At 43.4% G+C, this 15,496-nt stretch overlaps 1 protein-coding gene across 1 annotated transcript in view; it reads left to right on the top strand.

The window, feature by feature from the left end:
• The window catches only part of LOC136364463 (deleted in malignant brain tumors 1 protein-like), a 48,658-nt gene extending 41,545 nt beyond the window's left edge, over positions 1-7,113 (top strand). The window contains exons 24-32 of the mRNA XM_066324434.1: positions 11-93; positions 343-654; positions 1,343-1,390; positions 2,367-2,514; positions 2,788-2,996; positions 3,674-3,846; positions 4,758-5,146; positions 6,018-6,289; positions 6,941-7,113. Of these exons, the coding sequence (XP_066180531.1) occupies positions 11-93; positions 343-654; positions 1,343-1,390; positions 2,367-2,514; positions 2,788-2,996; positions 3,674-3,846; positions 4,758-5,146; positions 6,018-6,289; positions 6,941-7,113 (1,807 nt within the window). The remainder of the gene's footprint in view (positions 1-10; positions 94-342; positions 655-1,342; positions 1,391-2,366; positions 2,515-2,787; positions 2,997-3,673; positions 3,847-4,757; positions 5,147-6,017; positions 6,290-6,940) is intronic.
• Positions 7,114-15,496: the final 8,383 nt, after the last annotated feature.

The raw sequence follows: 15,496 nt of genomic DNA, 5'->3' as shown, positions 1-15,496 counted from the left end.
CATCCACCAGGAGATCACTTGTTGCTGCTTCTTTCTTCCCAACAGATGAAACAACCAACCATCAACGGGGGTTAAGGTGGTCCATTCCTTCAGGTGAGTCTGAATTTCTCCACATTTTTTTGGCGATTCGTCTTCGTTGGATAGTCAGTAGGGCAGAGGTCTGCATTTAGTTTCCTCCTTGAGAAGAGGAAAACTATTGAAAAGTGGTTTAATTTTAACACATCCAAGACTGTGAGTGATGGTGGCCTGAATTGTGTAGACCAATGCCAAGGCCCTGACAAGAAAAGGTGTCTTTGTGTTAGAGGTCCGTGAAAAGTTTTCCCTTACCTGTTTCTTTCCCAGATGCCACCATCAGCCTGGTGAACGGCAGGAACCGCTGCGAGGGTCGCGTTGAGATTTCACACTCTGGGGGCCGGGGCACCGTCTGTGACGACGGCTGGGACCTGAATGATGCCCAGGTGGTGTGCAGGCAGCTGGGATGTGGCTCTGCTGTTTCTGCAACATCTAATGCCTACTTTGGACAAGGCAGTGGCAACATCTACCTGGATGATGTCAGCTGTACAGGCTGGGAGTCGTCCCTCTTCCAGTGTGGCAACAATGGCTGGGGCAGTCACAACTGTGGCCACAGTGAAGATGCTGGTGTTGTGTGCTCAGGTACCACTGATTTCACTGCCTGCATAATGGCACACTTCCAGAAAGTGTCCCGTCTTGGCTGGAATTCAGGGTGTGTGTTGGTGTTGAATGCAGGATCCTGTTTTTGGTTGGTCCCACCATGAGAGCCCATTCTGCTGACAGCCCTGGGCTCTCCATTGCCCATGTGCCAAGTTGGCAGCAACATGCCCAGTACTGGGAGAAAACCAGTCCTGGTCCTTCACCCAACAGGCCTCACCTGCCTCTTTCCTCTCTTCCCTTACAGCGGTCGCAGGCACAGATACACCCAGCTCCACCATCTCTACTGATCTAGGTGAGTCTGAATTTCTCCTGCATTTTCTAGCCATTAATTTTTGTAGAAACATTTAGTGTCTCAGAGTTTGCGGTTTAGTCTTCTCCAAGGCATAGCAGAGTCTGGGAAAAGCACAGCAGAATCGGGGAGAGATGCGGGACCCCCAAATTCAGAGGGCATTGCCAAGGCCCTGGCAAGGGAAGGCACCTGTATGTAGTCTTTGTTCTGGAATTTGGTGTGTGTTGGAGATGAGTGTGAGGGTATGGTTTTGGTGGACATTACAATGCAATACCACTATGCTGAGACTCTCAGTGTCTCCATAAACCATTTTACAGGGAGTAGTCTGATCATGTGCCTTCACCCACCAGGATCTCATATGCTTCTTTATCTTCCCTACAGCTGACACAGGCACAGATATTACCAGCTCCACCATCACTATGACTTTCGGTGAGTGTGAATACATCTTCGGTTTTGTGGCAAATGTGTTTTGCAAAAACAATTAGTACTTCTGGGGCTGGGGTTTAGTCTTCTCCAAGGCAGAGCAGAGCCTGGGAAAAGCACAGCAGAATACAGATGAAATAGAGAGACTTGGGACCCAGAAATTCTTGGGGATTGCCAAGGGCCTGGGAAGGAATGGTTTCTGCTTCTGTTCTGTGTTAAACTGATTACAGATTTAAATTTTCAGTGTATCTAAGATTATGTTTTTGTTGATCCCACCATATGTGAGCATTCTGCTGAGATCTCCAGGGTCTCCACTCCCCAAGTGACAGGCTGGCACCAACATCCCCAGGGGTGGTAGAACACATTGCCATGCTCCCTTGTCTTCCAGCGCCTCACCTGCTTCCCTTTTTTTTTGTCAGATACAGTCACACACACAGCCCCTGTTACAAATCCTCCAGGTATATATGTTTAAATTTTTTTTTCCCATTTCTCCACTCCACTACTCTGCAAGTTTAATAATTACTGTTTTGCTGTTGCAATCTTTTCATTTGCATAATATAATAATACATTGAAAAAAATCTTTATTGCTTCTAACTCTATATGCTACACACTGATCTTTTGTGTTTGGGTGATTCTATTGCTGCGGGTGGATTTCAGAGCATGCTGATTATGTGGGAAATTTTCTTTTGTTCCTTCTCTGATTTTACAGTATTTAGGCCACCACCTTTTTACTTGATTTCATGCCTATGTGCCTGAAGCCGACAAAGTTAAAAACCGCAGGCACGGGTCATAATTCTCTGAGGAGTTCCTCACTCTTGTAGCTTAACTGAGAGGAGAACAATCATTATGTTTCTTTTGAGATTTATCCTTGTCTTGTCACAGTTTCTGTAAATAGAACATATTTTTATTTCTTCCGAAGCAAATCTCAATTAATCACTTCTATCCCTTATTTTTTCCTTTTTCTTTTCCTTTTCTTTTTCAGGTCAAAAAATTATTTGTGGTGATATACTTTTTAAGTCTTCTGGAGCATTTCAGAGTCCTTCTTTGAATTCTTCAGATAAAGCAGATTGTTTGTGGCAAATACACGTAACAAACAATTTCCGCATTTCGCTCACATTTGATAAAATTCAGTAAGTAATTAATTTACTGTAAGTTATTAATTTACTTTTAATTTACTGCTAATTTGACAACATTCATTATTGCCCACTTTCTGCTTGGGCAACAAGAAAATTCCAAATCTCAACTGCATCCACAGCTCCCGGGCACATCTCCTATCCTATAAATGAATGATAAATATACATGGGAAATGTGTGAGTGCAGAATCCTATGATATAGTTTGTTCAGCGTTTAACCCCCAAAGTTTAGCAAATGCATTTTTTTATATATTCTCATTTCTTCCTCAGGTTGCAAGGGGGATGCCAGAATGACTATATTGAGATCTATGACGGGCCACCCAAATCTTCTCCTCTGCTTGGAAGAATTTGTTCTGGTTCTCCTCTCACGTACACTTCATCTTCAAACTTCATGTCTGTCAGGTTTTACAGTGACTCCAGATATTCCAGTGGAAATTTTCGGGCTCAGTATCAATCCTTTTCAGCAGACCAGAACACCAGTAAATTTCCATTCTATTTGTAATTCTGTTCTCCTGGTAGTGTTTTCTTTGCTCAGAAGCTTTTATACACTGTTTTTTTTTGACTAAATAAGTATTTGTTAATGTTGAGAAGTAACCAGTAATAGATTCCTACTTGAAGTTCAATTTTGATTCCTACTTGAATTTTGTGACTGATTATTGACTGGTCACTTTCAGAAAATAACTACTTTTTCTTCTTTAAAAATATTCCATTTATTTGCCTTTCATACTTTTCTATGTTATTTTCTTTACTCGTATTTTTTTGTATCACATCATAATTCACATATATTTTTGTACCTTTCTGGAGAAACTTTCACAGAGTCATAGTAATGTTGGTCAGAAGGGACTTTTGGAAGTTTCCCAGGCCAACTATTCAAAGCAGAGCTACTGCTGACACCAGCTCAGGCCCATTAAGAAGTGGTCTAGTTGTGTGTCTAGAAATATTCAAAGGATGAAATATTTAAAGCCATTACTTTGGCTGACCTATTCCAGTACTGCCCTGTTGCTTACTCATATCCAAGCCTCAAGTGTAAAAATAAGTGGTTTGCCTTATGAATTCTCTTCTCTAAATGGTGGGAGTTATTGCACTTGTTGCACTTGCAATACGGAAACATTATCAAGTACCTGAAATCAGTAATAATTTGTATTTTTTCCGCTAGCCCTTCTGTGTTTGCCAATCTACATGCGTGCAGTGGTAGACAGACACTATCTCCAGTCCCAGGGCTACTCGGTGGAGAGCATCAGCCTGGCAGACCCTAAATGTAGGCCAAAAATTACATCAACTGAGGTTATATTCAACATTTCATACAGCGACTGTGGTACACGCAGACAGGTTGGTGTCAAGACATTTGGGAGAGCCCTTGGCATGGGAATTTTACAGACATTTGGAAAATTGTCATGGGTTGCAAAGGGCGTTGTAGGCCTGCACAGGCATGCAACACACAGAAAAGGAGCATGTGGTTCTGGAGCCTGAAGTTGGTTAAATATTTTTACTCCTCCTTCCCAGGGGACCTATATCCTTCCCTGTACCTGTTTCCGAATGATCTTCTAGAGAACAAAAATAGAGGGGAGGTGTTTCAGTGCACCCCCACAACCAAGTAAATGTTTCCATATTAGGAACAGAGTGTCAGTCCCACCCCAGGATTTTTCAGGGAGAAGAAGCAGAACCTTCTGTGCTTCTCTAGTCATAAATAGACTAATGGCAGCACAAAGGCACTTGTTGGATCTTTGAAATGTACCTCAGAACCTGAAACTGTTTCTATTGGCTAGCTTGTTAAAAATTCCCTCCTTGATCCTTGTGTACTTAAGAACCAGCAAAAAGTCTCAGCATTTCTTCAGGGTGTCTTAGCAGGTGCAAGGGGCTTCCCTGCTCCATGCATGGATTTTGTTCTTTTGTTTTGTGTCATTTGTTATTTTCTCTTTAATTAAAACCATTTTGCTTTTTCAAAGCACCTCTGGTCAAGCCGTCTGGCTAATGAGTATTAAGCCATTTCTGGGAGGTTGCTGGTTAATCCTCAGAGCTTGATACACCTGCATGAGGCTCATAACACGCTGGCCTCACACAGAATTTTATCAGGGAGAGTTCAGTGAGCAATCCCATCCTGGATGTTTGGGATTTTTCACTGTGACATGTCCTTTCTGAGTGCTAGGACCTGGCACATGAAGAAGCTCATAATACTCATGCTATTTACAGTGAACATGCTCACATGTGGTAATTCAACCCCCATTCAATGTGCCAAACAGGGCGACAATGAAACGATCACCTACTCCAATGTGATAAAAGTGCCTGCTCCTGGTACAGTCATCAAGAGGAAGAAGGACCTTCACTTGCACATCAGCTGCAAAATGCTGCAGAACACCTGGGTTCAGGTCATGTACATTGCTGATGATGTCACCGACGTCAACGAAATCCAGTATGGCAGATACAACGTGAGCCTGATGTTCTACAACTCCTCATCTTTCCAGTGGCCAGTGCATGACTTCCCATACTATGTTGACATGGATCAGAATTTGTTCCTCCAAGCTTCTCTTCACAGCTCTGACCGAAATTTGACTTTGTTTGTGGACACCTGCGTGGCATCACCTAATTCTAGTGATTTTAGAACACTGGCCTATGAATTGACCAAAAGTGGGTAAGAGCTTTGTAAAAACTTACTTTAGAAGTGTCTCTATGTGTACTTCTAAAAGAGCTTAATTTGTGAGGCGAGGTGATTTAGGACCAGTGTACATTGCTTGTAACTCTCATTGCAAAAGTTCTCCTAAGAACAGCATTTTGGCAAAGCCTGAGTAAAATTCAGAATGACAACCAAATGTCATTCAGAAGTTGCAGTCAAGTATGAAGATTTCACTCAAAGAGGCTGTGAGGAAATAGAGCTCAGACTTTCTTTCTGAAATAGAGGTATAAAAGGGAGGGATGTCCCCAGCTCTACGTTAGTGTACATCACGAGTTTTACAGCATCCTAACTGTAATACAGATCTGTCTACTCAAAAAGAACAGAAACCCCTTAACCTTTTCTTATTTTAAAGGAAGCCTAAACAACTTTGCTAATTTTATACCAAAGTACATTGAAGTGCTAAACAGGATGTTTACTTTTAAAAAATTAGAAGTGTATTAAAATTAATTTTATGCTTCCAGAGCAGAAAGGGGAACTTTATCTTTCTGCAACAACTTGCAGGGACCCCTTTTCAAACAGTTAATCTTGTTTGCAAATGCGTTACAGGCTCTAACCTGAAATGGAGAAACCAGCAGAACCACTATCCAGTTTTCAGCTATTCATATTTATAGGGAACATGCTAAGCTATGAAATTTCTGTGCTGTGTACATTTAGCAGTTTCTCCTTTTCCTAAAAGCACTTTTTCTTTTTTTAAGCCTTCTGATTTCTCTTTTACTTCCTGCTTTTATACTTAACCTCAAAACATATTGCAAAGAGAGGGTGTAATAGTGCTTCTGCTCAGGTGAAGCCATGAGTTAGCAGCTGATCCGATGGTTTCACATCTCTGCAGGTGTGCCAGTGATAAAACCTACTCCCTTTTCCCCTCTCCACGCCCCGACGTCGCGCGGTTTGGGTTTAGCTCCTTCTCCTTCGTGAGCCGGTTCCCGTCAGTTTTCCTGCGCTGCCAGCTTGATGTGTGCAGGCTCCACGACTACTCCTCCCGCTGCTACCAGGGCTGTGTGAGCAGGTTCAGGAGGAATGCAGACTCTTCCCATAGACAAGTGGACGTTGTTGTTGGACCCGTGCAGCTTCGGGAAGCTCAGGCTGAGAACAGGAACATCAGTGAGTTTAAATACCTTTAACAACGTAAGGCTCTCTGTGTTACTGTGTGTTTGTGTTTCAGTTCAGACATGAGATCCAGCTCTGAAATGTGCCTTTGCTGGTCCATCTACAATTCTGCTATAATTCTTATGGAGGGATAATTTTTTTTACATATATAAAATAGTTTCATTAGATTTACAAACTCTTTCCTTCCTATCATAGTTTAGATCCGTTCCGTGTTCTGCACATGTGAAAAGGCAATTGATTCAGTTCTATGGGAGGAGGGATGAGATGTAACTAATCTCCCTGCCAGATTTGTATTAATTTTCCAAAGCTGTCTGTGCCTGATTTACAGGTCTGTTATTTATTTATAATCAATCTCTAGGTCCTCTTGGAAATGTTGTCCTGTAGCTGCTGTTTCCACTAGCAGAAAGCAACATCTTAAGGTCTTTGAGTGTAATCATTACAGACTCCCAGTTTCTCCTTAATTTCTTGCCACAAATCTTTACTTGTTTTTCATGGCCACAGAATCATTTGTGAAAAATTGTCCAGTGTCCTGATCAGATCCAGATTAGAGCTTTTTAACTCAAATTCTCTTTGCTGAATTCTCTTTGCAATTGACTAGCTCAGGGGAAAAAAATGTAAGTTTCTCTCTTACTGTTTTTTGCACAGAGCTGGCCTCTGACATCCAGGCAAAAGGGGAGACTCTGAGCCCAGTGCCTGCTGACAGCTCCCACATTCCTCTGGCTGTGACCACCGTGCTGCTGGCAGCTGCTGCTCTCACACTGGGAGGATTTCTTTGGAAGAAGAAAATGCAGGAGGGCATTCCATACCAGAAACTGTGAGAGGCAGCTCCAGGCAGGGAGGTGGAAGGACGCTTTCACCACCCACCTGCTTCGTTATTTGGGTTTGCAGTCAGTGTGAACGGGCAGCTCTCACTTGACTATTCCACCATCCAGACCACGTTTGAAAAATCAAGGTTACACCTGATGTTACCATGAGCTGAATTTATAAAGCCATCTGATTTTCAAATCCAGTCCAAATACACCTAGGGTGTAAAGAAGGACTGATTCTTTCATGCCAGCATCCAAAGAAGCATCTTCAGTGCTGGACATTTCAAAGCTTTTCTGCTGAACTCCTCCTTGAGTGTCTGGCTGAGAACACTGAAAGAGGTGACTTGAGAAACAAGAACTGACTTATTTGGCCCCTGCTGATGTGCAGATGAAGCCCTTGTGGAGCACCAAAAGACACACTGGCAAGTCGTACAAGAAAAATATTTCTTTGCAGTAAAAAAATCTCAACAGTGAGCCATAAGGAAATATGCTCATGGGCTCACATGAGGAATTATTGTTGTACAGCATTCCTGACTTTGGGCAGTATGGTTCTTCCCAAATTCATATTTCTCTCAGTAAATGTAGGCCATTTATAAAATTTTGTATGTAGAATGAACATAATCCTGTTACATAAATATGTTAATTAAAAAAACCTGGAAAGAAAACATTTTTTTGAGCAATACTTTATTTTTGTGTACTTACAGACATCCCACTTGTGTGCATGTGAACTCATGGCTCACACACTGTCAGGTTGAAGAATGTGGCTTCCGACAAAGTGTCATGGGTTGAAACAGCATTTTCCGGCCAGGAACTTAGAATTCTCCGGAAAGGACAGGGACCTCTGCCACGGGCAGGTTTTGGATTGACATGAAGGTCTGACAAGTCAGAAAGCAGAAGGTGACTTTTGGTAATACCCATATAAAAGCTGAAGCTGGGTTGGAGAGTTCCTCTTTCCCTCCCGTCCCGTGAGCAGATAACATGTGGGCAGCTGAGGGGAGCCCGCCTCAGGCCCTGGGTGCCCCCAGGGTGTCCGGGAGTGGCCAGGACTCCAGATCCACTGCCCCAGAGGAGGCCGGGCTGAGGTTGGGCAGGGTGTCCAGGACTCCAGATCCACTGCCCCAGAGGAGGCTGGGCTGAGGTTGGGCAGGGCTGGCCGTGTGTCGGTCCCGCGGCAGGGATCAGCGCTGGTCATGGCAGGACCGTGCCCTGCCCCTGGCTGATGGCACACCAGGCCCATGGGGAGGATGGGATTCCCCCCACCCACCCTACACTGAGCCTTACAGAGCAGCTGCCAGCGGCTGGTGCCATGAGATTGAGGGATGGAAGAAAAGGTATCCATCAGCCTCCCCACCACATGGCTTTGAAACATTTGCAGCTGCTGTCCTGGACATCACCTGACCACCACAGGCCTGGGCAGGCTTTAACTCTATCCTGACACAAACTGAGACTTCAAAACTCTAACCCTTCTCCAAGATGAGAGAAAATTTGAAACATGTAAAGGAACAATATGGAGACCTCAAAGTCAGTAAAGGAAGAGTGACTCTTAAGTGGTAGAGATGACCAGTCGCCTTGGTTCTAGGCTGAAAATCTCCTCTGGATTATGGTAACAGGATAATATTTTAAATCATGAACGATATAGACTGGGGAGATGATTTGTGGATTTTGAGCAAAGGTATCTGTGATGAACTGAGTGAATATGTATGTGCCCTCATGAGAGGTTGAACAGAGTGAGGTGAGAGGAAGCTCCTCTGCCAGTGAAGATGTGAGAAGACCATTTCTGTTCCCAGAGTCAAAAAAAGATCCTTTGGGAGTTTTTTGAAACAGCTCATTTTTAAAAGGTACCACCCCAATTTGTGAAATCCACAGCCCAGGGGTAGTCATGGGAAAGGCTACAGGATATGGGAAGTTCCACAAAAGCAGATTTTCCTGGGCGGGCTGCTTTTGTGTGGAAGTTACGAAACCACAGGAGTGACTTCTCTCTCTCAAAGGCTGAATGAAAAATTGTTTTATAAGTGGTACTGTCCCGAGGCTCTGGGGTTTGCCTCTTTACATTGTTTCTGGAAAATGAACAGTTTGTAGTGGGAGAAAGGGTTGGTTTTAGAAATTAAGTTGTGTGTTTTTTGGGTTTTTTTTCTTTTCTTTTCTTATTTTCTTGTCTTAGTGTATGGTAATAAAATATATCTTGTTTTGTTTCTAAGTTGATCCTGCTTCTTTTACACCTGGAATGTGTGGAAGGGAGAAAATGTACCTAATTTCCCATAAGGAAATGTGACCTGTCTCTTATGCCCATGAGAAAAGACAATTTGAAAATACCAATGAAAAAGGAAGAATTTGTTGGGAAGAAGATACTTAATACAGGTGGAAAGGTCACTGGTGTTGATCGAGAAATGCCCTTCTTGAGACATTCCTGTTTTCCAGCCAGCTATGAAAGAGATAAGTTCATTTGGAGCTGAGCAATATCAGAGGTGCAAGGTGAGCCAAGATGGTACTATGAGAGAAGGGTTGAGCAGCCCTCTTTTATGTACACCATGAATCACCTAGCAGCAGCACATCTCCTCTGAACATCTATATTGGAAACCCAAATACTCCTGGGATTCTGGAAATTATAAAAAATTGGCCAGAAGGCGAGACATCTGGATTATCATCTGAAGAAGAAGAGCGTGTGACACATGCCAAGTAAGCCCCAACATATAATGAGCTACCGGAGACTGAAAGACGATATGCTGACTTCATTGATGACTCCTGCTGAATTGTAGGCACTAGCCAGGAATGGAAAGCTGCAGTATGGAGCCCCACATGATGAATTAGCCCAAGCTACTGAAGGACGAGGTGGATGAAGTCAGGTTGCAGAGCTTAAAGCTGTCCAGCTGGCTTTGGGTATTGCTGAATGAGAGAAGTGGCCAAAGCTTTATCTCTACACTGACTCATGGATGGTAGCTAATTCTCCGTGGGGACGGCTGGATCCCTGGAAAAAGACCAACTGGCAGTGCAGAGGAGAACCCATCTGGGCCACTGAGATTTGGCAGGACATCACTGCCCAGGTAGAGAGGCTGACCGTGATGGTTTGACACATGGATACGTCTGTACCCAAGAGCTGGGCTAATGAAGAGCATTGCAACAATGAGCAGGTGGACAAAGCTGCCAAGGTGAAAGTATCACAAGTGAATCTAGACTGGCAGCACAAGGGAGAATTGTTCCTAGATCCTTGGGCCCATGATGCCTCTGGTCATCAGGAAGACATGCAACAGACCAATGGGACTGTGACTGACGCGTGGACATATCTATGGACAGCATCTCACAGGCGACCCACAACTGTGAGACCTGTGCTGCAATCAAAGAGGCCAAGCAAGTGAAGCCTCTGTTGTATGGTGTACGATGGCTGAAGTACAAGTATGGGGAAACCTGGCTAACTGAGTACATCACCCTTCCCCAAACCCCCAAGGGAAGTGCTATGTGCTAGCCTTGGCAGAAGCCACCACAAGATGGTTGGAGATCTACCCTGTGCCTCATGCCACTGCTCAGAACATCATCTTGGGCCTAGAAAAGCAAGTCCTGTGGAGACACAGCATCCCAGAGAGAATCAAGTCGGACAATGGGACCCATTTCAATGATGGCCTTATAAACATGTGGGCCAGAGAACATGGCATTGAATGGATATTCACATTCCTTAGCACATTCCTCCTCTCCAGGTGAGACAGTATTTTTCTCCCTGGCACCCTCCCTCTGGGCTACCTTCTGTTAATGGCCCATCAATACCTTGCCCCATGACTCACAGGTAACTCCTTCCAGGAGCTATCTCTGTTTAATGGGCAGTCAAGGATCCACTGCAGGACTCATAGAAAGATAGCATCCCATTGTGAGATGCTCTCCCCATGGGGAGGAGCCAAGCATTCCCATCTGGATATAATCTGGGATTTGGACAGTACAGGCAGCCCTTACCCACTGAATTTCCAGAGGACAAGAGCTACCAGACCTTTCTACGGCATCACAGCTTCAGGAAGACCACCTCATCTGGATGGCTTCCACCAGTCTACTCAGGTTGTATTCTGACTCTGTCAGTAGTCTTTTGTATTATTGTATATATTTTATTTTTTTTTCTTTCTGTTAAATGGCATTGCTGACTTGGAGTCTCCCACTAGTTTTGTTTTCAAACCACTCAACCTGAGCACACAACACCAGCATCTTCACTGTGGCCACAGTTGTGGTTGCCCCAGCCATTGTTGCCACACTGCAAAAGGGATGATTCCGACCCTCTACAGCTGACATCATCTAAGTAGATGTTGCCACTGCCTTGTCCAAAGTAGGCATTTGATTTTGCAGAAACAGCAGAGCCACATCCCAGCTGCCTGCACACCACCTGGGCATCATTCAGGTCCCAGCCGTCGTCACAGACGGTGACCCGGCCCCCAGAGTGTGAAATCTCAACGCGACCCTCGCAGCGGTTCCTGCCGTTCACCAGGCTGATGGTGGCATCTGGGAAAGAAACAGGTAACGGAAATCTTTTCACTGACCTCTAACACAAAAGCAGTTTTTCTTGTCAGTGGCTTGACATCAGCCTACACATTTCTGGCCACCACCTCTCTCAGTCTTGGCTGTTTTAAAATTAAACTGCTTTTCCATAGTTTTCCTCTTCTCAGGAAGGAATTTAAACACAGACCTCTGCCTCACTGACTATCCAGACATGAGGAATCGCCAAAAAAAAGTGGAGAAATTCAGGCTCACCTGAAGGAATGGACCACCTTAACTCTCATCTATGGTTGTTTTTTTCATCTGTTGGGAAGAAAGAAGAAGTAGCAAGTGATCTCCTGGTGGATGAAGGAACATGGCAACATTACTCTCAAGACTGGGGATGTTGGTGCCACCCTGTAACATGGGAAATGGAGAGCCTTGGGGGCGTCAGCATGGTGGTCTTTCATTGTGGGATCAACCAAAAACATAATCCCATGCTCATTCTCAAAGCACAGCAAATTCCAACCTGATGTAAAATGCACACACCTGGGACTTCCTGACACCCTACAACACAACAACTGTGACTTTCTATTGCGCTCCCGTTAAATGATATAAGGCTAAATAAGTATTGCGTGCTTCCATGTGCATTTGCAAGATGGAATTTGAAGTGTTATAACACAGATATATATTACTGCCAAAGCATTCATAATTCCTCATAATTAAATAGGGAAACCCACAGATTTCTAGGAACAAAGTCTCTCAATCTTTCACATCAGAATTCTTTCTAAATTTGGTACAAACTTAGCTACAAGACACTACTGCCAAGCAATGATAATTTCATAACACAGAATTCACTTCAACAAAAATAATATTTAATTGTGCTATGGATTGGTACATATTTTTATATAAGACAACCTGATGTTATCTAATTTCAGTCTGTCTTTGAATCTTTGCAAAGGGTTGATTCAAGTGGCCTGTATAGAGTGCCATGTATAGACCCAGCAGAGCAAAGCAAGACACACTTGCTCCTACCTTTTTGTGAAGAATATATTTTGTGTAGCTTAGATGAGCTGGCATCCAGGAGTGCTGCATTTAAGAGGAATAAGCACAGCAAGTCCCTGGTGGTCCCCATCTTGTCAAGAGATCCCAGCAAAAGGGAGCGTTAGAATTTATACTCTGCACGGGTAAAAGACTGGGGCTCTCAAGGTCAGCCTGGCCCATGCTGTATCTGATTTATTTTGCAATAATTTTTATGATTATCTGATCTTTACAGAAGGATTGTACAGGAGTGGTAAAATTTCCATTTCCTTGATAATTTGTAGTACCTGGAAAAACAGTAACTCTGTGCCAGGCATGACCATGTTATGCCCTTCTTTTAAGTTATCTTAACCTCACGTGCTAGCCAAGATATACCTTTGGAACCAGCACAATGAACCTATGTGTTTCTTTGCCTCAACCATCCCAATTTTATTCATTTATTGCTAATAGGTAATTGCTTGATTATGGAGGTTATAATGTATTCCAGGATGAGGCAGTAAATACAAAGCAGGTTTTCTAGTAAATTCTGCAGCAGACAATCCTGTATGTGTCATGAATGTTGATACTTCAGTTCTCCATTTGAAACTATAGGTTTGTTTCCCTGCTGTTTGAACACACATGCACGCACACACACACACACACACAAATCATAAATGGATTAAGTCAGGAATCAAAAGTAAATTCATGCCAGTTATTTGTTATGTACCCTAAGTGGACCTCATCTGTGGGCTTCTGTTGAGCTTGCTCTGGTTTACCAGTGTCTTCCCTCCATCTACAGCAATGGTCGTCAGAGGCATCTGCCAGCAGGACTCCCTTCAATGCCTTGAATCACACAATTTCTAAAAGGAAAAGAAAGTTGAATTGAAATCAGAAGTCCTGTTGAGCTGGTTTCCTTGGTTGGTCTGTGTGAAGTCCTAATGGAGTTGTAGGTGACTTGGGAGCACAACAGCCCACACTCCTGTCTGCTGGGGTCATTATATTGCATTTCTACTATTTCTGTTCTCACCTGATGAGGAGAAATGGAAGGGAACTAGGAAGAGGCCAGTTGTTGGTCTAATACTCTTTTCATTACACCCTGTCCAGGCTGTATGTCTCTGCTCATTTTGGCTACGAGACCAGCTACAACCAAACTGCAATAGTTGGATGTAACTCAATATTCCTGCTGGTGTATTCCAACCTTTCTTCCGTAGAAAAACACAGCTTGGGTGTAGAGCAAGGGGAATAAAGAGTGCTCTTCCTGCAAAGGTTCACAGTGCCCAGCTAGAGGAAAGAAAGACAAAAGGCCAGAGGCCAGAAACAGAATCAGGAGCTGTTAAAGTAATTTCTGAGAAGAGCAAGTAACTGGAGGACTGTGGTAAGTACAACTGATTGTACTCACATGGTAATAAAGACATGGAAGCCTGAACATTGCTATTCACAGTTCTACTGCTCCTGACTGCCTGACAAGAGCAAAAACAATACCATGTGCTCAATGGAGTGATCACACACTGTCCTTGGGAGGGGGATGATGAGGTCAATCCTACTTCAAGATTCTTGAAAAATGAGCCAGACTCATCTCAGTGGTGCCTGGTGGCTGGTTGAGAAGCACTGGGCATGAACTGAAGTACAATAAACTCTACTACACATAAGGAAAGAGCATTCCTCTGTGAGACTGGAGAAGCAGAGGAAGAGGTTGCCCAGTCATTTTATAGATTCCTCAATTCTTCAAGTTATTCACACCAACTGGACACTGTCTGAGCAGCTTGTTTTCTTTGACCCTGCTCTGAGCAAGGGCATGGACTTGAAGATCTCCAGATCATCCAGCCATAGCTGCTTTGAGACAGTGTGAACAGAAAATTCATGGATGATATCAAGGAGTTTCAACAATGGAAGAGCACTAAATGCACAGTGGTTAAATGTATTCACAATAATTAAATCTGCTAGCAAGGTCCATGGACACGTGAATATATCAGGCAACTTCCCGGTGTCTGATTACTGGTGCAATTCTGGCACTTCCAGTAAGTGTTCTTTAAATTATATGAGGACTTATGCCTTAATAAGAGGCACCTTTGATTGGTAGAGGCTAAAATTCCAATGTAGTCTTCAAAATGTGCCACAGATTATCTGTCTTATCTATTGCACACACAGAGATCAGAGCAGCAGGAAGTTTTATGCAGCAAAAAGTATCATAAAAGTCCACAAAAAGCATGAGTTATGAGACTGCATGGCTGCTGGCAGATCAGCAATCCATTGTGCTGTTCTCACATCAGGAAGAAATGGAACTTTTGCCTTGGCTCTTGACCACTTATCAGAGAGATAATATACAGGGGATCAAATTTGTCTTACTGTAGTCAAAAGTCTTGAGACACAGGAAACATTTGAATAAGAATAAGACATTTGTATGAGAATATCAGCCTCAATTAAAGAATAACCTGTTTTTTCAGTGGTCAGCTGCTTGCTGGAACAAGTGTGCAATAAATTATACTGTTACAGTTGGATTAAAGCCCAAGTGCTTTCTAGGCAATTTCATTCAGAAGTTTGAAAAGTTTCAAACTGTGCAATTTTTCAATCAGAGTTGTCATTTCTAGTTGCTCTTAGGGCTGTTAAACTCCATTGAAAGCTCCACTGTGTTCATTGATCAATCATTGTCTTTCAGTTTAACAAAGGAACAATAAGATTTACAATGATACTCTGTGCTGTAGATCCGTGGGCTGGTTTTCTGTCATACACTTCTTGCAGGAGGGAGCTTGAACAGAATTAGTCTCTCTATATGTGCCCAGGAATGCTCTGGAGGACCTCAATTCCTGTATCTGTCCCTATCAATTTTGTGTTGTACCAGCTGGGCCATACCCTGCCAGGGGAGCCCCCAGCACTCACACTTTTAGTCTCCTTTGCTTCGTGCCCACAAAAGGAAAAAAATGTTCAGTTT

Source organism: Sylvia atricapilla, chromosome 8 (assembly GCF_009819655.1).
Source record: "Sylvia atricapilla isolate bSylAtr1 chromosome 8, bSylAtr1.pri, whole genome shotgun sequence".
In the NCBI taxonomy this organism is placed as follows: domain Eukaryota; kingdom Metazoa; phylum Chordata; class Aves; order Passeriformes; family Sylviidae; genus Sylvia; species Sylvia atricapilla.
This window is presented reverse-complemented; position numbering and strand designations above follow the sequence as displayed.